Source organism: Bombyx mori, chromosome 9, assembly GCF_030269925.1.
Source record: "Bombyx mori chromosome 9, ASM3026992v2".
Classification (NCBI taxonomy): Eukaryota; Metazoa; Arthropoda; class Insecta; order Lepidoptera; family Bombycidae; genus Bombyx; species Bombyx mori.
Genome location: NC_085115.1, coordinates 9649680 through 9672964, shown reverse-complemented (window position 1 = coordinate 9672964; position 23285 = coordinate 9649680). Strand labels below are relative to the sequence as shown.

General features: G+C 37.4%; 1 protein-coding gene and 1 long non-coding RNA gene across 2 annotated transcripts; one reads left to right on the top strand and one right to left on the bottom strand.

Annotated features, from left to right (window-relative positions):
• Nucleotides 1-2200: 2200 nt before the first annotated feature.
• Nucleotides 2201-18433, bottom strand: LOC101747111 (zinc finger MIZ domain-containing protein 1; the record flags this gene model as incomplete). Its single annotated transcript, XM_021346545.3, has 10 exons — nucleotides 2201-5354; nucleotides 8841-9044; nucleotides 9880-10215; nucleotides 10981-11128; nucleotides 11229-11566; nucleotides 12126-12336; nucleotides 12418-12550; nucleotides 12626-13415; nucleotides 14116-14245; nucleotides 18297-18433. Coding segments are annotated over 10 exons (2589 nt in total), but the record flags the coding sequence as incomplete, so codon positions are not given.
• A 1099-nt stretch (nucleotides 18434-19532) lies between these two features.
• Nucleotides 19533-20730, top strand: LOC105841311 (uncharacterized). The gene is made up of 2 exons (XR_005245002.2): nucleotides 19533-19723; nucleotides 19819-20730. It is a non-coding gene; the product is annotated as an uncharacterized LOC105841311 (long non-coding RNA).
• The last annotated feature ends 2555 nt before the right edge of the window (nucleotides 20731-23285 follow it).

Sequence of the window (23285 nt, the reverse complement as noted above, 5' to 3'; positions counted from 1 at the left end):
TGTCGGTGTTCGGATCTCGCAGGCAAGTACTAATAAGTTTTCTAATGAAATACATATTTAATAATTGTTACGGATATTTTCCACGGTGAAGCAATAACGTCGTGTAATGAAAATAAAAAAATTATAGTTTGCGTAATTATTACTAGTGTTAGGTCGATTTCTGGTCCGGACGTGTAGGTACCACCACCCTGTCTATTTCAGCAGAAATGCGTTTCGGTTCGAAGGGTTGTCGTTGTACTATAAAACTGACACTTAGAATTACTGTCTCAAGGAGTGTGGCGGTATTTACGTGGTTGATTTCTACGGGCTCCGGTAACGACTTAACACCAGGTGGACTGTGAGCTTGTTCACCCATTTAAGCAATAAACCTTTTAAGTGTGTACATTAAGTATTTGTAATTTTAATTTTTATTTGTCGCAAGACTGCACTGTAGTCCATTCAATGTAATGTTAAACGGTGATCAAGAGTACTGAAAGACATCCAGGCTCTATCCGGCCACTGAGTTTCTCGCCGGATCTTCTCAGTGGGTCGCGTTTCCGATACCGTGGTAGATTCTGCGAAGCACTGCTCTTGCTAGGGCCAGTGTTAGCAACACCTCTAGTTTGAGCCCAGAGAGCTCACCTACACGCTAGGTTTAAACTGAAATAGCCTCTCAAGGCTATCAGCATAGGTAGGAAAAAAAAAACAGGCTACATCCTCATCAAGGCATAGGCCTGATGCTCTAAGCTGGAAACTATATCTAACTGCACATTTACAATTACTAAATAAACAAGTTAGGAGTCCCGATTTATTTCTAATGTCAGGAATCAGGAGGAGTTTCTCTATAGGCTTATCAAGCATACCTTTGATCTTTATTTAAGAATAAATTTTGAAAATTAATGAACAATTTCGTACAAAGTGAACAAGAATCATTAAGCGACTGGTTATCGGAGTTATCGCAGACGAGATTATCCGGTTTTGTCTGGCGTCCGGTCGTTGTACTAATGTATTTTTAAATTTATTTAAAACAATTGTGAAGTATCCTTGTATGTACTTAATATTAGTTGGTTTAGCTTTGTAAATTAAAAGAGATCATTAATAGGTACTTTTAGATACGCATTTTACGATCTATTTTGAATATTATATACTATATAAAGAATGTTACTTTGACTTACTTGTGCCATAAGCATTTAAATACTCCAGAAGAACTATCAAAAATTAAAACAAATTTTAATTTTTGTTGAATTATTAAAAATTACCTATTAACTAATTGATATAGTAGAGTCATGACATTAAATGGTAATAGTCGAAGGAAGTAGCTAACACAATATATATTCTAAAATATCAGCCGGCCTGATTTTCTGGCCAATATTTGATTTCACTTTGATCTAATTTCTACCTAACTTTACATGACCACCCACGCTAGGGCAATCTGGAAATATCATTGAAATCAGTTCAAACTCGAAATCGAATTAGTAAAATATAGATATACCTATATTATCTTGATATCTTACTGTATAATTTAATATGGTATCATAATATACGTCCGCTTTTTTCAGTACAACTAATGAAAAAAAAATTTTTTATTACAATATTAGCTTGACTTTCATATAGTGAATATTTCGTGAACCAATGGATCCAATGGAACTAATTTGTGAACCGGTGTATTTATATCGATTGATGAGGCTGTGCCGAGGTTTAAATTCAGAATTTATTTTATACCTACTCATAATTTTTCAAATATAATTGAGGTGGAAAATAATAAAATACCCATTTCGTTTTTCTTAAGCTGTACCAGTCTGGTAAAGGGAGCAAAATCGTACGGTGCCTACTTATGCTTATAGTTTCCCAGTTTTTTCCATGGTTCATTAGTTTGCTAGTGGTAGGAGCTCTTGTGAGTCCGCACGGGTAGGTACCACGACCCCGCGTATTTCTGTCGTGAAGCAGTAATGCGTTTCGGTTTGAAGGGTGGGGCAGCCGTTGTAACTGTACTTGAGACCTTAGAACTTATATCTCAAGGTGGGTGGCGCATTTACGTTGTAGATGTCTATGGGCTCTCAAAAAAAAGTATTTGTAAATTACCAGCAGTTTATAAAGACACATTTTTAATATTCTCAGAATATCTTAAATGCGAAAATCTGAATTTATTATTAGCCTGATATCATACTGTAAAAGAAATTAAAGAAGAAAATAATGCAACAAAAATCAAAGGCATTCGATATTATTTTTAGATTGTTTTTATTTCTCAATAACATAAAAATGTTATTTTTTTTCACTTTAACACATTTCAAAATGAATTCAGTGGGTACCAACCAGATTGCTAAAACATTCACATAATCTTCTCAAAACTTTTAAACATTCTACAGTACAGTTCAGTTTTGCATGATCACTTGCATCATGGCTCTCGAATATATTTTATTTCTTCTTTCACTTATTTCCAAATGCCGTAACATACATTATTTTTGTACGAGCACATTATCTACTTCACAGCAGTTAATTATAATATCCAACAAAATATAATATAATTATATATAGTAATCATTTCGTTGTTTGAATCGATCATCTTAACAGATTTTTGACATTTTATTTCCATAATGTGATATGCTATAAATTTTGTGATATTCAAAATATACTATATAAAATGAATCGATTAATTTAATTACCTAATAAGGTAGAAAGCGTAAAAGAAGTTGGTAATTTGGTCTTACAAAAATCTTTGCGATGATCAATCCAACAGCAATATTTACTACAATAAATATATCTTAGCTAACTGGAATTGAAGGTCCCTTAAAATTATTTAATTTATTTTCGAAGCTGTGATCAATTATGCATTGTTGCTTCATTTGCGAACCAGCGGTTCTAAAAATTTGTCTAATAGAAATTATTTATCAAAATTTGTTAATTAATTCTGCAATATTTCGAATAATTGACCACGGCTTCTCGTAATAACACTAGGTAATTTTTATTGTTTCTCATAATATTTTGACTAACTCTAAAGAGGCGTCCATATTCATAGCATGAAGTAAAGATGCGCAAATCACCAATTTTTACACAAGTCAGTGAAAGAATCGACAGTTTTACATACTTTAACTCTATTCAATATTCAATAACTGTTTATATAAAAATTCATTAACAATAAATTACCTTCGAAACTTTACAACACCTAAATGAATAAGGTGAAAAATGACTTAATAAATTTTATGGGAACTTAATTCCATTTAGAAATTTTCATTGTTGACAATTTGCGCTGCACATTAAACCTACGTAGTATCAAAATTAATTTACCAATAATTTATTTATAGTTTGCACACTAAATGTCACAGTAATGGAACAAAAACATTTGAAAATATGTGAAACAAGTTTTTGATAACTCAATGCTCATCACAATTTGTTTCAATTCACTACCATTAATAAAATAACTCTGAATATATAATTACATATATTTAGTAGTTCATTATATTAAATAGAGCTTTATTTATACATAGAAGCACTTACTTATTGCTGTTAAGTTTCAAATAAATTTTTAATAAAGAGCAACCAAATTAAGATGAGCATAGATTTAAGGCCTCTGACTAATTATGAATTCACTATTTACGTTTGCAAAGATATAAAACGTATCTGAGTACAGATGAGGATTGAAATGGATTGAGATATTGAAAAATAAAACTTTAGAAAAAAGAAATATTGCCTGAAGCAGTTTGTAACTTTTTTTAAATATTTTGTCAAAAGATTGTTATTGTTTATTTCAAATTGACATTTTCAAATCTTAGATAAAATAATAGTGAACCACAGAGTTACTTATAAATAAAAACAATTATGGTTTACCACAAATAATCTGTACTCCGAATACATGTTCTATATTGTGTCTTGTGTAGTATTTATTTTATGTTTGTACATGATAACCCATGTAGAATTTAAATTTAGTAATACTATACTAAACTGGCCATCATATAAGTATCTGCCATGTTCTCCAATATAATAACTAAGTAATATAATATTCTTAACTAGACTCATATTTACAAATAATACAGTTCATATTAATATGTAGAAATTAAAATATATTTCTATCATTCTTCGATTCACATAACGCAAATAATTTAACAAAGTTCATTTTTGCACTCAGATTTACAATAAAGTTTCCGTAACTTATACGTTACCAATTGTTTATTGATTTCAAACAACTTCATTTAGAATATATCACCCAATAAGCGAGCAGCGTTATACTCTCGAATCTTATCGTATCTTAACATTAAAAATGCAGAATACGCGAAAATTTAAAAGGAATATTTAACAGTAAATGGCAATTGAACATTATAGTTCGCTCGCATCGAATAGGAACTATAAGATTCATAATGCCTCCCATTGGGGTCGCGGCCGTCACCTCCGCTTACCTTATACTATACAAGGAGACGACTGCACCGCGACCCTTGCCTTACCAAAACAACTAGCACAAATAAAATAACCTCTCATTATATACAAACCCGGTAAACTATTCACAACATGTGGTCACAAATCAAATTCTAATTGAATTAAGTTAAATGTTATTGAAGAAGTCGAATGAAAAAATTTGTGTTACACTTTATGCTAGAGTTTAGAATATAAGGAGCTCATTAGCGCCACCGTGCGTGCGGCGGTGCGAGGAACTATACATGCACAACACCGCAGTGTCTATGGCCGTCCGCCTCCAATACTTTACTTAAACAACTAATAAACCCTCCAGCACCAGTGTTTCAACAGCCGGCGCTCTGCTCTGTGACAATGTCGGAAACCGCAACATCTTAACGTTCTACACGCCGGTAACACCTTCAAAAGATGACGGAGATTCTGTTTTTGTTTCTAATTAACGTGGCGGACTTCAACATTGCCACAGACGGAGGTTGAACTAAAATCTAGTATCACAATGTCGGGCTTCGCTGGATCGAAATGCGATTCGGAACGCAGCCGCTAGTTCCCAGGCAACCGTTGAACACCATGCAGCAAATATTCCGTGAACGAATGTAGACGTAATAAAACGAAATTATCGGTGGTAATCGCTTATGCTGAATTAAGTTCGAGACGATCGGAATTACGCGATCGTCTACATTCTACAAATATAAATCGAAACATATAGGAACATAATACTAGTTGATCATTCTAATTTTTAAAAATGCCGTCTACATACTTCAAGAATTGACTTGATGTGGGTACTGATTGATGTTCGTTCGGTAGGGCGTTCACTCGAACAGCGCCAAGAGGTCGTCCGATGAAGGGGCTCGCGGTGGCTGCGATCCCGCCGATGACGACGAAGACGGCGGCGTCGCGAGCAGTTCACCCAGTGCCGGCGCGTCCAAATATGATAACAGCTCCATAGGATCCACACTCGTTTCCGGAAGCAGCTGCAAACAATAATTTGAACATTGAAGTTGATCTCTTTTATATCGTTCCTTCAGTGCTGAGGATCGCGACCACATGTGACGTTCCTTCACAGTGGTCAATCATGGGTGGCATGGACCGCTTGGTACAGACTAACACCAACCGCTTCCCTTACTAGATCTGATCATCTGGCTGGTGTTCTGCCCACGGCACGCTTGCCCTTTTTTATTTTTATTTATCCTACCTATCTGGTAGCCTTGAGAGGCTATTTCATAGCAAGAGCAGTGCTTCCCAGAATCTACCACCAGATCGGAAACGCGACCCACTGAGAAGATTCAGCGAGAAACTCGGTGGGCTGTGTCTATGGGTTAATTCGCTCGTCGAGCCCTTCGTCGCAAGCGACGGGTTCGACGATGACGGCGACCGGTACTTGTGGTACCTAAAAGCACCGTTAATGGATCGGGAGGATCCGTAATGACGTGTTTTGGGCGACGTCGACTGTTTACCATTCGGTCTAAACGCGCTTGCCCTCTATATGACCCGAAATTACGAGCTATTGCTAGCTATTATTGAAGTTGATAATAAACTTGAAAACTGAATACGTATACGTTATATGAACGCAATCGCTTTCAACGTAATCAACTAGCGCGGTTAATTACCTCGCTTCATTAACGAGATTGCTTTTTTATTTGTAGTCACTAAGGATGCGGATAGCCGCTCACTACTACGGGGGCTATAGTCAAAGTACTGATTTACGTTTTGTTACAATGCAAACAGAAACAATTCGAAAATGCCGTATCGGGTATTTGGATTAAGCGACATTCTTACAACTTTACAGGAGAGAGCCATTTAAAGTTTAAAATTTGCAAAATATATATAATAAATAAAAACTTCTTCAGATATTTGAATGGAGTAAACATAATTGAAGTTCAAGTAAAAGCATCGAACTGTTGATACTGATAACAAATAAAACAGACTTTTAATAACAAAGATACATATGGCGTATTAAGCGAAATGTCACTTAAGCCAGATAGTCTTTCACTCCTCGATATATCACTACATAGTATAAAACAAAGTCGCTTTCTCTGACTCTATATCTGTCTGTCCCTATGTATGCTTAAATCTTTAAAACTACGCAACGGATTTTGATGCTTTTTTTTTAATAGATAGAGTGATTAAAGAGGAAGGTTTATATGTATAATAACATCCATTAAATAGTGGAGAAATCAATAATAAAGTACAGTTTCCGAAGCGAAGCGAGGGTGGGTCGCTAGTAATTTAATAAATTTTTTTCAAAAATCAACTTTAAAAATTCCTTGTAAACTTTCAATTTGAATATGGAAAGCGAATTGTTTTGTACAAAAAAACATTTTAAATAAATTAAAAACTACATTGTACAAGTGAACCGATATTGATTTCGCTATAAACAACAGCGATATGATGTTGATAACGCGCTGCGGTGACGTCAATGTGTATTGTGAACTATCTTTAGCAGCGGTTAGTTATTATTATTGAATACAAAAACGAGCATTTTAAATTACAACGAACGAACGATTTTTCTTTTTATGATAGCAAATAATATCTTACAGACTGCGCAGGATTTTCAAGAATCAAATTTACTTATATTTGTTCTTAAAGTGGAAATAAATTTCTTAATTTCAGAACGAATCTCCTTTGAAACAAGGCAATTGAATTATAATTATTTCGAATACATACAAAGAATTTTTACTGTTTACTGGTAGTAGGACCTCTTGTGAGTCCGCACGGGTAGATACACCACCACCCTGCCTATTTCTGCCGTGAAGCAGTAATGCGTTTCGGTTTGAAGGGTGGGGCAGCCGTTGTAACTATACTTGAGACCTTCGAACTTATATGTCAAGGTGGGTGGCGCATTTACGTTGTAGATGTCTATGGGCTTCAGTAGCCACTTAACACCAGGTTGGTTGTAAGCTCGTCCACCTATCTAAGCAATAAAAAAAAGAAAATAAACTAGTAAATGTTCAAGCATCTACATAATCAGTATTTTATCATGTAAAGTATAAAATTTCGGACATGATTTAAACAAGTTGGCATCCAGTGTGCAGTCAGTGGCTTAGGTGTTAATTAACTTGTTACGACCACCACTATCGACGCTCGTTACTGTAGATGTAAATTTGTGTTTCATTTAATTACGACCGCCATTTCAAGGACGTACATAACAGCACGTATTAATACTATTGAATTTATTCACCACAAACATTATTTGCTATTTCAAACCTGAGTAAAAAAATAACAACTTTTTGAACGATTTTAATTTTAATACAAATGTTGTCCAAAGTCTATCCCCATATTCATAAGCTGCCAATAGGATAGTGTGCGTTATCATATAAAAGTAAAAAAATATATATCACATATATTTTTTGACTTTTATAAATTTAAAAATATATATCACATATATTTTTTGACTTTTATAAATTTAAAAATATATATCACATATATTTTTTGACTTTTATATGATAGGTAGGCAGCGGCTTGGCTCTGCCCCTGGTATTGCTGAAGTCCATGGGCAACGGTAACCACTCACCATCAGGTGGGCCGTATGCTCGTCTGCCTACAAGGGTAATAAAAAAAAAAAAAAAGAGTAGGTAAAATGTGTTTCCAAATAATATTACCATAGCTACTAACATTATCGGTATTTATAATACATTTTATCTTCGTGATTGTTTCGTTAGTGTGCGTATGCGAAAACTATTGGGACGATTTTGATTCTAAAAGTAGTTAGCTGAATTATGTGTTTAAAAACGGATGAAAATCTTTTTTTAACAAGAATGAAGGACTATTGAAATCGAAATTTCAATTACAAACAGCCAAGTCAGAAAGTGTTTCAAATTATAAACGAATTGAATTACTTAAGGTACGGACTGGTGTATTTTCTATTTAAGCTTATAATATGATTAGGTGTAAAATTGTTTACTCTTATCCGATTCTGTTTGAAAATTTTAGGTTATAAATAAACGGAAAAACTTTCCTACTCTATCTACTATCTACTATTTCCTAATCACTGATTTATAAGCAACTTTTTAAAGATATGTTAAAGAATAATAAAATCTTCTCAAAAATGCCAATAACAACCGTAGTTAGTAAACAAGGGTTTCAAGTCAATTGAATTAATGACTTTCGAACGCATAGATAACGAACAAACAGGAACATTTATTTTTAATTTAAGTTAGAAATTAACCCCGGTCACCGTCCTCGTCGAACCCGTCGCTTGCGACGAAGGACTCAACGAGTGAATTAACCCATAGACACAGCCCACTGAGTTTCTCGCCGTATCTTCTCAGTGGGTCGCGTTTCCGATCCGGTGGTAGATTCTGCGAAGCACTGCTCTTGCTAGGGCCAGTGTTAGCAACACTCCGGTTTGAGCCCCGTGAATCACCTACACACGTTAGGGTGAAGCTGAAATAGCCTCTCTAGGCTATCAGGATAGGTGGGGGAAAAAAAAAGTAGAAAATAATTCGAAAAATACTCACATTGAGATTATCCGTGCCCTCGCCGTCGATGACAGCCGCGGGGTCAAAGTTGAGGTCGGCTGGAATGTCGACTTCGTTGAGCGAGTGGTGTCCGACAGAGGGCGGGCCCGGCGTGTGCGAGGAGCCGGGCGTGTGCGCGCCCCCGCCCCCGCCCGGGGTGTGCGCCGACCCCGGCGTGTGCGGGGTGTGGGGAGTGTGCGGCATCTGGTAATGTTCAAACTGTTTCATCAATTTAGGATAGTGTCTTTGACTGTATAAATTCTCTGCGATTTAGCAAAGCCATCGAAAAGCAAATAAAGCGACATAATAAAAAACATCGAGAATTGAGAGATCACAGACGAATTCCTTCTACGTCGCATACCCGGACCGAATGGTAAACAGTCGACGTAATTACGACGAGTAAATTAACCCACAGACACAGCCCACTGAGTTTCTCGCCGGTTCTTCTCAGTGGGTCACGTTTCCGATCCGGTGGTAGATTCTGCGAAGCACTGCTCTTGCTACGGCCAGTGTTAGCAACACCCCGGTTTGAGCCCCGTGAGCTCACCTACTAGCTCGGTGAATCTAGAATAGCACCTCGAGGTTACTAGAATGGGTAGGAAAAAAAAACTTGATCGTCTCCACGTTCTGTATGAGGTAAACTGTAACTTTTGTTTTTTCGACTATAATATATGTATATCTCACTCAATATCAATCAAAGTTTCCTAATTAGTTTTTCGTGATCTCAATCTCAACTGTTTTTACGTATGTCGCTGTACTTGTTTACGAGCTCTTACGAGAGACTTGAGCATATCGACGGTTGAAAGGCAAACGTGACTAAGCGACAATAACTGCTTTGTACATACATGATAGGCAATAACCATATTCGATGCGCAATAAAATATATATTTCTAGGTTTATTAAAATAATTTCAATCCTACAGCTAGATTCGTTAAAATAGATTTGTTTTTCAGGTATTCTGTAAAGTTCACGCATTGTCGCTTAGTCACGTTTGCTTTTCAAGCGTCGATATATAATTTGATAATTTAATTTTAATTACCTGTTCGTTTAGGCTCTTCTCCATCGCGTTTAGGGGATCTAATGAATTAACGCTTTCGTTGAGGTGCGACAGAGGTCCGTTGCCGGCGAACTCATTGCTCCCCGGGCCGTTGTTCATTCCGAAGTCGTAGTTCTGACTGTTCGGGCCGGCGTTTCGGTTCTGTGCGCTTTGGTTGTACGAAGAGATCATGGAGCCGCTAGCGATGGTGTTCATGTCGGGCGGCAGGTACGGCGACAGCGCTTGGTTCATGTCCCAGTTGTTCATGGTCGGCATATTCATGGAGCCGGGCGACATTGCTTTGCCTCGTTTGCTGCTGTTATCGCTGTCGTCTTCTTGCTGAAATCAACAGGACCGTTATTCGTCGAATCTAAATTAAAACGGTTTTATTTACGACTAGCCGTATGTACTCGACCGCTTCGCTGGGCATTTAAAATTAACATTATTATTAGGGAGTCCAACACTCATATAAATGTTAGCCTATCCATTAAATACATGTATTTTCGACATAGATACCATATTTCAAGTCAATCGGAAGCATGGTTCAGTAGTTATAACGGAACATCCGCAAAAACCACTGTAGATTTATATATTAAGTATAGATTAGGCATCATCATAATCATTCATCATCATTCTCCTGCCCTTCTCTCAGTCACTTGGGGTCGACGCAACATGTTTTCTCCTTTCATACTCCTCTATCATATACAATTTCTTCGCTCACTCCCCTCATACACATAGCGTCTTTCACGGAATTCATCCATTGCTTTTTAGGTCTACCTCTTCCTCTATATCCTTCCACATTCATAGTTAACACTCTCTTACCAACCTCATTTTCATTTCGTCTCATCACATGTCCATACCATCCCAAACGCGTATTTCTCAACTTTGTCACAGGTGCCACTTTCAGACTTCCTCTAACATATTCATTCCGTATTCTATACAATCTATCTATACTCATTTTATTATGTGTCACAAAAAAATGGTTTGAAGAGTTTGTATATGTGATTCAACCTTATTTTAATAAGGCTGTTGTTAACTCTACTAGGTTGAAAGCTTGTCTGCCCAGCTAAAACAATAAATATGTTTCCTAATTCACAAAATTACCTTTATGCCGGTCGTGTTTTGGCTCTTAGCTGCTTTCCAATTAGCTCCGCTGTCGATGGTCACTTCATCGACATCCGACGTGTTTAGCGTGTTCAATATCCCCCACATGTACTGGTCAACTTCTAGACCTTCTAGCTGGGCTGGTTTGCTGTAACAGAACCGGTCACTTTAGTTTTGTTCAAATTCTTTATATTATGTATGTAATGTCTATGTATATATATGTAAGAAATGTTAGTGTGTTAACTTACTTGCAAACAGGACATCTCCACGAGCCTCGTTCGCAATTCAGCTGTAGATAAGATTCCAGGTCGAAGCACTGTATGTGTTTGCACTCGTGGCCGCGCGCGGGTAGTGTGATCTTCTTGAACGTGATCGGACATTTTAATGATACTTTTAGAGCGGTTTGTTCGACGCTGTCCCTATCAGTTGGAGTGTTCGCATTGTTGCCGACCGCCGGCGCTTGGTTGAAGTTCATTTTGATTTTAGCGATGCAATGGTCCGCGGTCAACAGCCGTTTCCTTAATAAGCCCTGCAACACGCTCCGTACGCTCGGCCGGTGGACTAATTGCAGAACGAATAGATGCGACTGAAAAAGAAAAAGTGTTTTTAATTATTGGAACGAAGTTACTTATGGGACGAAGCGGAGGGGTTACCCTAACCGGGAAAAAACGTCCGTAACGTAAGATTTTTCCTATTTATGTATAGTCTTAGAATGATGGCTATACAGTGTCTAATGTATAGTCTACGTGATGACGGTTATTATTATTATTCATATCAATAGCTGTTTCTTTTTATATTATTATTATATATTTTTTATAAATCATTGTGAATAAAATAAAGTTGGTAGCTTTGTAAAGTAGTTTTTTTTATCAATAAAAAAATCTTAATAAAAAAGGTATATCCGAATAATTATTTTCTTTATACCTCGAATAGAACTTAAAATTTATATTATATTTTTATAATAAGGCACTTCGTTCCTATCCAGTGTCACACGACACCACACGTCTTTTTATTATTATTTTTTGATTCTGTCTTATTGATCGCGTCTCATCGAACACCAGAATTATGGAAATGTTTCAACAGGTGGTACGCGAATAATGAAAAAAGTGTAAACATATTGTGTATTTAATAACATAAACACTTACACAACAACAGGCGGAGACGGTGATCTGTATCGTGTTTCTGCCCGGCTGGCAGACTTCTTTCAGGTACAATGGCTTGTGTGATGTTTTATTTTCCCCTCTATCTATGACTAACGGCGTCGCGTTCACCGATACCTGGACGCTAGCCGGCCAATTCGTGTTCATCTGACGATCTTCATGATGGAAGCATTTTAGCTGCAGCTCAAGGTCGGATCTGGAATAAAAATTATTATATTAAACATCGTTCGAAATGTGAGATGTCTTTAAAATCCTTAGGATTATCGAAAATACTTACCTCCAAATCAACGTTGAGTGCACTGTGGGTTTCAATTGGAAAACATGGTTGCTAACTGCTAAATTGTGTTCTAATCTAAATGGCGGTAATATAATACCATCTCTTACGGGGAATGTTAACCGGAGTTCATCGTCTGTAAACATAACATTATTAAATTAGAAAAACTTACAGTATACAAAATATGAATGCATAACAGTATCAAACTCACTTTGTGCCATGCCCATCGGTGGTTTCAGCTCGTTGAAGTGCGGTTTTACGTCACCGTTTGGACTAATGTAAGGTGGAATACTGCTGGCGGGGGTGAGGGGCGGCGTTGGGTTACCCGGTACCGGACTGTGCTGGTAACTCATGTTGGTTCGCATGGCCACTTCTTGCGCAAACTGTCCGCTATATTGTCCCGCATACTGCGCTGTTGCACTCTGGTGCTGCGGGAATTGACTGGGAACTCCGCCATTGAAATACTGTCCTTGATTGGTATAAGGTGGCGTTGACTGTCTTATGGTTCCCCTCATTGCAGCTCCGAAATTACCGCTGGGGCCTAAAGGCTGCTGAGGGGGGTATTGACTTTGGAAGCCGGGCCGTCCACCGTATCCGGCGGGGTATTGGTTCGGTCCAAAACCAGGCTGGCCACCCATGTACTGGGATTTCCGTTGTCCCATGAGCATCGTTCCAGATGGATATGGCGTGTGTCGCCTTTGGTAATTGGGACCCATTTTTGCTGAAGTACTCATTTGTGTCGGACCCATTTGACCGGGCATCATATTGGCGTGCATTCCCATATTAGCCATCTGCGCCATGGGGTTCATCCCGTTCATACCATTCATGGCTGCGTTGCCCATCTGACCCATTCCGGTCATACCATTCATACCGTTCATGCCATTCATGCCTCCGTTTCCTCCCATTCCCATGCCGGTCATGGCCGGATTATGAGTGCGCTGTTGGCCGTAGCCATTCATCGCACCATACTGAGGATTCCCCATAGTCATGTTGTTCTGCATCTGTAAATAAAATTGTTGCCGTAAATACGTGACTATAACCACGTCCTATTTATCAGTACGTTTTGAGTTACTTCACTTTGTAGTGTATATTGTGGTAGGTAATGTTTCTTTTGTTGTGCGATAATGAACATAATAATGTTATTAAATAGACGATGCTAGTTTTTTTTAACAATTTCTGTAAAAAGGAAAAGACTCTCAATTTGATTGTATTTTTTTGTGTGTGTTACCTTACAACTTTTTTCTAGGAGAACCGATATATTTTGTTAAGCTAATTCTCATGTGGATCCATTAAAATTTTATCAAGTACCGATCATAGGGATATCCTTAATATAAGGATTTAATTGACTTCGACTACATTGATGATATTCCCATTTTACCGAAGTCGATTGTAAAATTTTGTTTGTCACTGTTGAGAGGTTTCGCTGACTATTGAATATTATTTATAGCTTAATTTGCGTTTTTCCGTATTTCGTATTTTTAGAAATTATTCTCAGAGATTGTTTTATGTGTTATGATTCTTCATTCTTCGTATTCTAAAGCATTTAACATAAACACGAAGAGGAACGTTTTTAAATTATCATACCTAGTTTACAGTCGCATAAGTCACATTTTGCAGTGAGATACGATAGTTTCACAATTTCGATTCGACTCTTTGGGCTGGTTGGTTATCGTGGTTTAAGTTGCGGATTTGTGCCGTTACCTGGGAGAAGGGTTGCGAGTCTTGCATCGCGGCCGTCGTGGCCGCGGCTACCATGGCGGCGGTGGCGCCAAACTGGGCGTTTTCGCCGCCACCGCTCATCGCGCCCGTAACGCCGGCGTACCCATAGCTGCTGTAACAAAATATTACATATCTTTAACACGTAACACATTTAAATTACTTATAAATAAACTAGCCGTACTCGACCACTTCGCTGGGCATTTAAAGTTATACATTATTATTATTTACTGTCATTATTATTAGGGAGTCCAACACTCCCGTGAAGCAGTAATGCGTTTCGATTTGAAGGGTGGGGCAGCCGTTGTAACTATACTGAAACCTTAGAACTTATCTCAAGGTGGGTGGCGCATTGACGTTGTAGATGCCTATGGGCTCCAGTAACAACTTAACACCAGGTGGGCTGTGAGCTCGTCCACCTATCCTAGCAATAAATAAAAAAAAAGTTTTGTTTGAGGTAACAAAATGGCATTTTCACAGCATATGAGCTTGTTATCGAAGATATTTGAACGTGTATGTCGCAGCTCACGTCCAAGTTTGCATAGGAATATCCGCTATCTGTAGGCCCTTGACAAGAGAAAACCTCATTGTTTCTAGGTAGGGATAAACAAAATGATAAAACAGCTTAACTTTATAGTTACTTCGTAACGATAGTAAAGTCCCGAGCAGGGTCAGAATCACAGTGTGAATCACAAATTAATTGTCGATAAAGTTTTTAAATTTGCTCTGTGGGCCACATAATATTATAACATTTTTTTTAATTTCGTCGCAACCAGGCAAATACAGTGTGCAAATTAAATGTGAAATCGGTCTAGTTAATTTTACTTCACTCACGATACGAGTAGTTTCTATTGCAAGCGGCCTTGCAGAGTCGAACATTCCACACGTTAACGGTTCGATTATTAATAAACTCAGATTCTATATTCAACCTAAATCCTATCGGCGTAAGATCATTTTTTAATACGTACAGTACTTAATTTTATTATTTTACTAACAATGAGAAAAAAAATCAATATGGACGTATGGTGAAGCGTTGTTACCCCTGTGTTTCTCTCGGGATACGTCTGATTTTTTGTATGGCGCCGGAGTGGGAGACCGATTCATGTGAACCGCTTTTGGGGCGAATTCCCGAGCCTTCCCGGAGCCCTTCCTAATAATGCCTATTCGACAAATGCACGACAAACACTCGCACGGGCTGCCTTTTGTTATGAAGCGTCTCTGTAGTAGTGCAACAATATTGGCTTTCTGTGCAATACGAAATAATATTAATGAATACAAACAGCCGCACACATAGTAGCGAACTGATTAAAACGTAAAAAGAAACTATCCGTTTTTAAATATACAATTTTAACAAAAAAATCGCCAACGTTATGTTTCTTTATTTAAATAGTTTTGTCAATAAGAATTAGTCGTTCAAAGCGGTGGACTTTTCACAGCTTCTACTTAAGTATTCTCGTAAATAGCTTAACAGATACTTAGTAGCGTCGACAACCAATAAACACGCGAGTCAACAGCGCTTGACTAGACATCTATTCATCGAAGCTGCAGATGATTTACAAGGGTCCTTTCTTAGGTAAACTCGCTCCGACCTGCACTTCTTTTTATAGTTTTGTCTGGACCTTTTTTCTTTTTGCCGACCGAAATGTGTGGCCGACAAAAAATCAGTGCGCTCTGTCTGTATCCTGGTGCGCTTTTTGTAAAAGTGGTACCACATCCGAATAATCACTTACGGCCCGTTCAAAATATTTTGGGATCATGAATGCGAGCGTCTCGGGCGTTTCTTTTGAGACAGTTCTCGGAACGTACCTTTTCGAAGTGAGTTTTATATTTTCTCGAGTCATGTCTATTGAAGACAAAACGTCTACAAAGAATACTTTTGGGTTTAGCGAAGCCGATTCGTGCTTTTAACTAAACACGACTAAGCTTTGGATTCGTCGCGTCGTAGTAAAATCAAGAACATATCAATGCAAATACAAAGTAGGTAAGCATCTATTTCGAGAAGCTGGAAGGTGTTTGGCATAGTATTGAGAGATGTGCGAGTAACGCGTAGGTATTTTGATACATTGGCTGCAGTTAATTTTAGATGGTGCGCAGACGTGTCGGATTCCTGTTTAATTGGCAGTCGAAATAATCGTATAATGGATTAAGCTTTTTAAATAAAAATCAGGGCGTTGGAGGTATTGCTTATACGAGGTTTTGTTGTACTCGTGCTCCGTTTGAAGTGTTAAATAAGGCGTTTATTGTGAGTCGTATAGATTACTATCGTAGCAGCGTGAAGCCGTAGCGTGTTCGACCCTCGTTTTTTGACGACAGTTGGTCACCCCCGTCAAAAGGCCACTCCACATTTTGGCTTGTGCGCATATTTCAATAAAACGGTATTAACAAATTCATTTTACTGTGTCCATTTTGATAAATTTTAATCAAAACGTATTAGCCTACTAGTATTTATGATTTTTGTTTTGTGTTTGGTTTTCATTTAAGTAATTAATGGTTACAAAAAGAGCTGAATTAAATTTAATAATAACCTTACTTAATATCACATTTACCAAAACATTCTATTAATATGTCTAATTGTGTTTAAATATCTCTCTCTCTCTCTCTCTGTCTGTCTCTCTTTCACAATAAATCAATTGATGCTGCGACGAGAATGAATCATGTTTAAAGGAGCGGAATTCGGGGTTTACAAACGAAGGCAAACGCTCCGTAGTAAATACTGTACAATGAGTCGGGAAGGGTCGGGCATCGATATGCGGCTAGGGTAAGTGAGCCACGACACAGCATGGGAATATTGTCGCGTAAAGAACTTACAAAACAAAAAAATCTGTTTATATAAACAATGAAAACAATCTAAGCTGTTGAGTCGACACATGCTCACGACTATGTAACAAAGTGGCTTTGTAAAAACAGTACGTTCGAATCTATTGAGCACGTGGTGCAATACTGTCAGTGCATCCGCCTCCAGCCCGCTGTCCGTTTGTTACTGACATTTTTTCCCACGATAACTTACGAGCGGTTTAGATGCAAGCCATTTACTATATTAAACAAAGATGAACGTTACAGACACATTTTGATTTAGAATTCACAAAACAATATTGAAATTTTTGGATTATTGATTTTAAATAACGAATTGGGTGAGTTAGATAATTACAAATTATCAATTAGTGGAATGTGACTTAAATAATTGCTCGAATAACATGTAAAACATTAATTGTTGAGAGACTCTTGGCGGTTAGATATTTCGAATTCTGCCCTTGATTAATAAGTAACTTCCTGTGCCCTGTTCACACAGTCTTTTCGGTCCCCATGTTATTATTATTTGCTTATTGGTTTTGTATAGAGGCAGCCGTCAACAATATGTCGTTTGTAGAGGTGACTACTACAAAACAAAGCCGTTAAGCACGTCAACTTAGCACCTGCTCGTATTTTTTTTACGTATTTGATAGAATATACGAAAAAAAAAACTAAAACTTTAATATAAGATTGTCTACGTGATTATGACAGAAACATTTTGTTCAATGTTTTTTGAATGACATCAGTGTTTTCAGCTTGATTCTATTTGTTTGTGTTTATTATAAACGTTAAAATGCAGTCACCGCGTGCATTCCCAGTTCGTAGTAGTGTGAGTGACTATCGTTGCTGTGTGCGCGACTTGTATTAGTGTGGGTGCGATCTCTCGTTTGTGTGTGTGTAATGCGCGCCCTAAAACATTTGTACGTGTGAATGGGAGAGCACATTTCATTTATAATTGCAGCGATGCGCGGTCGACAATGTCACACTTACTTGGGTAGTTAGTTACCCTTAAATTTTTAGGGTTTCCATTAACAAATTTATCGATTAATTTAGTTTAATTATATTTGAAAGCTCCTAAAATAATTGAAAACTAACGATATTTGTATCTATTACGGAGAATATTTTTCCGGCACACTTTTTAGATTTATGTTAATGGATTATTATTTTTATGAATTTTGAACCGCGATATAAATGCGTCTTATAGGTAAGCGAGTCACGTTTCGGCGTTCGGTTATAATATAAACAAACTTCTTCCGGATAAGATAAAACAATAGTACTTGAAAACATATTAAAAATAATTCTGGGTAACGTTATTTAATCCGGTATTCATTAATTAAGTGACGTTAATATTTTCTTTGAGATAAAGACTAACTTACCCAGGGACGTTAACTCGATATCCAATTGTTCCTTGCAGAGGATTTCTTTTTCCACTATTGGGAGCTGGTGCTCCCGTGTATGTAATGGTTGACCCCACGTACCCTGCCGTGCTATCAGAGTTCGCCGTCCTGTCGTCTCAAAGCACCCCCTGAAATACGATGTAGCGTATTGTATCCCAAAAATAATGACGTTAGAACAAAAATGACAGTTCTCAGGTCAATGGCCGATTTATGGTCTTTTTTTTAAGTTACTGTCAGGTATGCTTCAATTTGCATATGTGTCAGACGCTAGCGTAGAATGACTTGTTATCGCGCATCGAGTAAAATTTCGCTTATGCCATTCACTGTTAAGTGTTTAACTTTTGAACATTAAATAGATATTTTTATATTCACTTTATATTAATTGAAATTAAGACATTAATTTCTAGGAATGCAACATAATTTTTTTGTAACAAGTTTCTCATTGAGATTTTGTTTACTGTTTTTTTTTCTGTTTTCGGGTGTATCGCAATTATTTTAAATATTTATTAAGTTGCTTTGTTTTAAGTCGATGAACGCGTGCGGAATTTATTTAATGATCAGCTGATAGGTATCACATCCCAACGTGTGCCATTTAGCGACAGGTGGTAGATATAAGGGCCAGGTACTTTGTTTTTAATTTACGAGTTTTTTTAAAAAAATATTTATTTAGATTAAATAATTAATTATGTTAAACTTTGGGACTTTGCAAATAAATTTCTTTAAAAAATCACTTTTATTTACTTTTTAAAAATCACTGTCACAGATCCTTGGTGCGCACTAGTTATGCTTATCCATAATCGTTTTCCACTAAAGTAATCCTGAGTTGTGTCACTACACTGTTCCAAAACTTCAAAATCAATTGTCACTTTCACATTAAATAATATCCAAATCCAGGGTACTGAGATCAGAATTTGTCACTGTATTCCAATCATTAAATAAGTTGTCGCGAGCCCGATTTTGAAATCACCGAAACATCATATTATACGTGTTACACGAGTCTCAACACCGACGTCACTGAAGCGACGACGAACGACCGTACGTTCGACCGTCAAAGGTAACACTGGATGATGGCGATGGTGAGTCGGCGACGGTGAGTGAGAGGTTGCGGCGCGGGGCGCTACCACCCCGCGCGACGTTGCCAGCTCGTCGCTATAAGTGGCGTACCCCCGCATCCCCCCGCTCGTAAGTCGTCTCGGCACTCTGCGATCGGCTGCGCTCGGGCGTTACCGTCGTTCTATCGGCGCTCTGCCCCACCCCACTTGCTCGACGTTTTCACGTAACGGTCCTTCGGTCTTCACTCTTCAATCCAGCGCGATACTCTGAATACGATAGTAGTAATGAGCTGTCGTCACTATGATTAGTTCTATCACCGAACCGGAGAGGTTTTGAAAAGTAATGCCCCTTTAGTATGTATTAGAATCAAGTGGCTTTGCATTATTATCTTGAACCGTTGAAGTTTTGTTAATTTAAAACATCCAAGATCACATTATATCGGTTTCAGGTAGTAGGAGCATATTTGTATCGAGTTTTTGCTAAGATTGACGATGGTCGACTAACATGAACGTTGAGGCATAATAATTAGCGACGGTAAACAATGGGCATGTCGTCCTCTGGCCGCTACCTGCGCATGACGATAGAGGACGTGTGACTTGTCCTGCCTTGTCCTTGCCGGGGCGCGATGAAGGTGCACGTTTTTCAAATTATAATCTTTTGTAGTGGATGTCATTATGGGATCTTTTCGTTTGATTAGAAATGAAGACTAAACGAGTTACTCGTTAAAATTTTTACTTTAAATAACTATGCTGGGCCTAAGGCTGCTTCTAAAAATGTGCGTTTACTATTCAGTAAGTTAATTGATTAATGAACCCATAAAATCGGAAGATATTTGGATCCGAATAACTCTGTTATTGGCGGCTTGCTGCGCATAGTTGTTTTAACTGGAAAGTCGGGAAAGCGCACGAACCGATATCGCACGCGCATTATTTGATTATTTCGTCCGCGTTCTGATGCTTTTCTTTATTTAGTTTTATATTGCTTAGACCGATGAATGAGCTCGCGGCTTAATTGGCGCTCAACCGTTACTGGAGGCATCATTACATGAATGTCATGTAGAACGGCTGTCCCATACTTCAAAGCGGACAGCTTCGCGGCAGAAATGGCAGTGTGACAGTATCTACCCGTTTGGGCTCATAAGACGCTACCAGTAGTTATGCAAATTAGAACTTTTGCAGATTTGGTTTTTTCACGCTGTTTTATTCCTTCATAGTGGAAGTCTCGTGAACATATTATGTCAGTTAGTACGTACGTGATTAATTATGTTCTTAACAGTATTAAAAGGTTTTCATTGAGTATATCTGTATAATATAGTAATTATAGTAAAAAGTCGATTAAATTACTTTAATTTCTAAATTTCTGAATGGTCTTTAATTTATTAGACAATATTGGTGCACATAAATATTATCAAAAAGGTTTTCCGTGTATTAAATAAAATTCATCCATCCTATCTATAAATTTTGGTATTAGTTTTATAAGTGTTTTAAATTAACGTTAACAAGGAATTGTAACTACGTAATTGAATTTTTCTCAAACGAAATTCTTTCTCAATCGTTTTACCTTATCGTTGTTAGAAATGCGATTAAAACGTGTCGAGTCTCAATTTTTCCTGTTGTGTTGGAAGTCTTATCAGTGCAGATACAGTTAATGACGACTGTTCGGTTGATAATCATGTCATTACGTACATAAAAGCACGTATACCGCACTTTCGTTCGGTTTAATTTAACATTGTTTTGTGACAATGTAAGTTTCTAATGTTTTTGTGAAGTTGCACGTTAATTGTTTGACCGAGTTGTCTTTTTTTTCTAAAATGAGCGTTCCTTGATGTCTCGTCCAGTAAATCAGATTGAAAGTGTACTTACAGCTGCAAATGCAGACTCAGTTCTATCCGATGATTTGCAAGCGAAGTGAATTATCCCTAAAAAACTTGCATACGTCCAGTCATGACTTATGCAAGTGCTCTCTCACTTGAAACCCCGTCAAATCATACAATCCCGTTTTTGCAGGATATGTAGCCGTTGGAGCACTGTGGTATTACGTAAGGAACGTGGATCTCCACGACGACCTGGACCTTCAGTACATCAGTAGCTACCTACAGTCAGCATCAGTGCGCCATTTCGAAAAAGCGGCAAAGCACGAGACTCCTCTCATGGTGGTCGCCGGCAACTACATTCCCAATCCTGCGCACAGAATCCTAAACATTCGATGTCGCCCTAAACACATTATTTCGGATCCTGCCGATCCACTAACGGTGCTTTTAGGTGCCCCAAGCACCGGTCATTGTTCTCATCGCACCCGTCGCTTGCGACGAAGGGCTCAACGAGTAAATTAACCCACAGACAGCCCACTGAGTTTCACTCCGGATCTTCTCAGTGGGTCGCGTTTCCGATCCGGTGGATTCTGCGAAGCACTGCTCTTGCTAAGTTTAGTGTTAGCAACGTCGTCAGACTTGGGCCCCGCGAACTCACCTAATAATTCTGAGATTCTAGTATAACCCCTCGAGGTTGCTAGAATAAGTAGGAAAAAAAGCAGATAGCTAGCTATTCGATAATAAAAAAAAACTTCATATAAAAAAGCTCTATGAGGCGTGGCGTTCATTCTAGATTTTAATAATAATCTCTTTTCATCGAAATGTATTTCAGTCCCATGAACTCCAGAGCAACAAAATTAAACGGAAATGCGGAATTAATAGGACCTTTGTATTCTAGACTGTTAACTAGGTGCGTACGTGACGTACGATCAGCAGCTCAAGTACTGCAATTGCACTGGCCAATAACAACATCAATATCATACACATATACAGCCTCATCAATATCCTAAGATTATTCGGAGTGGATCTGAGCGGCTCAGAGCTAAATAGCTCACTATATCTTAGCTCTATCGTGAGTTAATCATTTCCTGCATAGCCATCTTCTAGGTGCTTAAAAATTAGCTTAAGTCTTAGTCACTACGTCGTTTTAACTCTATATTCCGTTTGTAAATATGGTATGTATCAAAATTGTAAATACATGCATCCAAGTACTTACACATAACTTGATATTGATTTTGGGCCCCCAAGACTGGTTTCTCATTGTTTCTAATCTAATTCTCTTGTTTAATTGCCACAGGTTAACAATGTTAACGGTTTTTTTTTCGTTGTTCCTTGTGTGTTAACTAGAGAAGATTGTTTATGGCCAGTATTTGATTGGGCATAAAACCACTAGTTTTGGGTATAAAAATATATGATATTCATTCTTTGCTTAAAATCCACTACAATACCCTTTATTACATATTTTTTTAAATAAGAATAGTAGAAATGAAGTATAGTAGAAATAAGAAGGGAACAATTTACTTTTAAATGGAATACATATAATGTTTTTTTATTTTAGATTTTCAGTTACTTTTCAAAGTAGAATACGATTGTCTGTAGATTCTAGCTGTCAAATGTTATTTTACATCTAGGATTATCAAGAAATTTTGGTGAACGACTATTTAAAGTTTTTTTTAAATATCGTTAAATATCTATTATTATTTTGATCACACAATCAATATTAGACAACGCTCGTCGACATTCAATTAAGAATTACAATTTATGTAATTGTAATCGCAGATAAAGGCTTGTATTTACAAATGTTTTAGCAATGTGATAATAAATTGTGTAGAAATGAGGAAACTCACGCGCGCAATATACCATCGATAGAATTGTGGGCAGTGGGTACCTCTCTACGAAGCGATACAGAAATAACTGATGTGCATGTTCGAATATATCTGTTTTTTATGACTTCTGTCTAGGGTTGTGACATAATAATAATTAAAAAAAAAACTATTACTTAGCAAGAGAAATAGTTGAAAAGTTAGTCTAGTATTTATACTTTCTACAGTCGAGATATTTATTCTTATTTATCGATTATTTTTTTGTGAATATAAAAATATTAA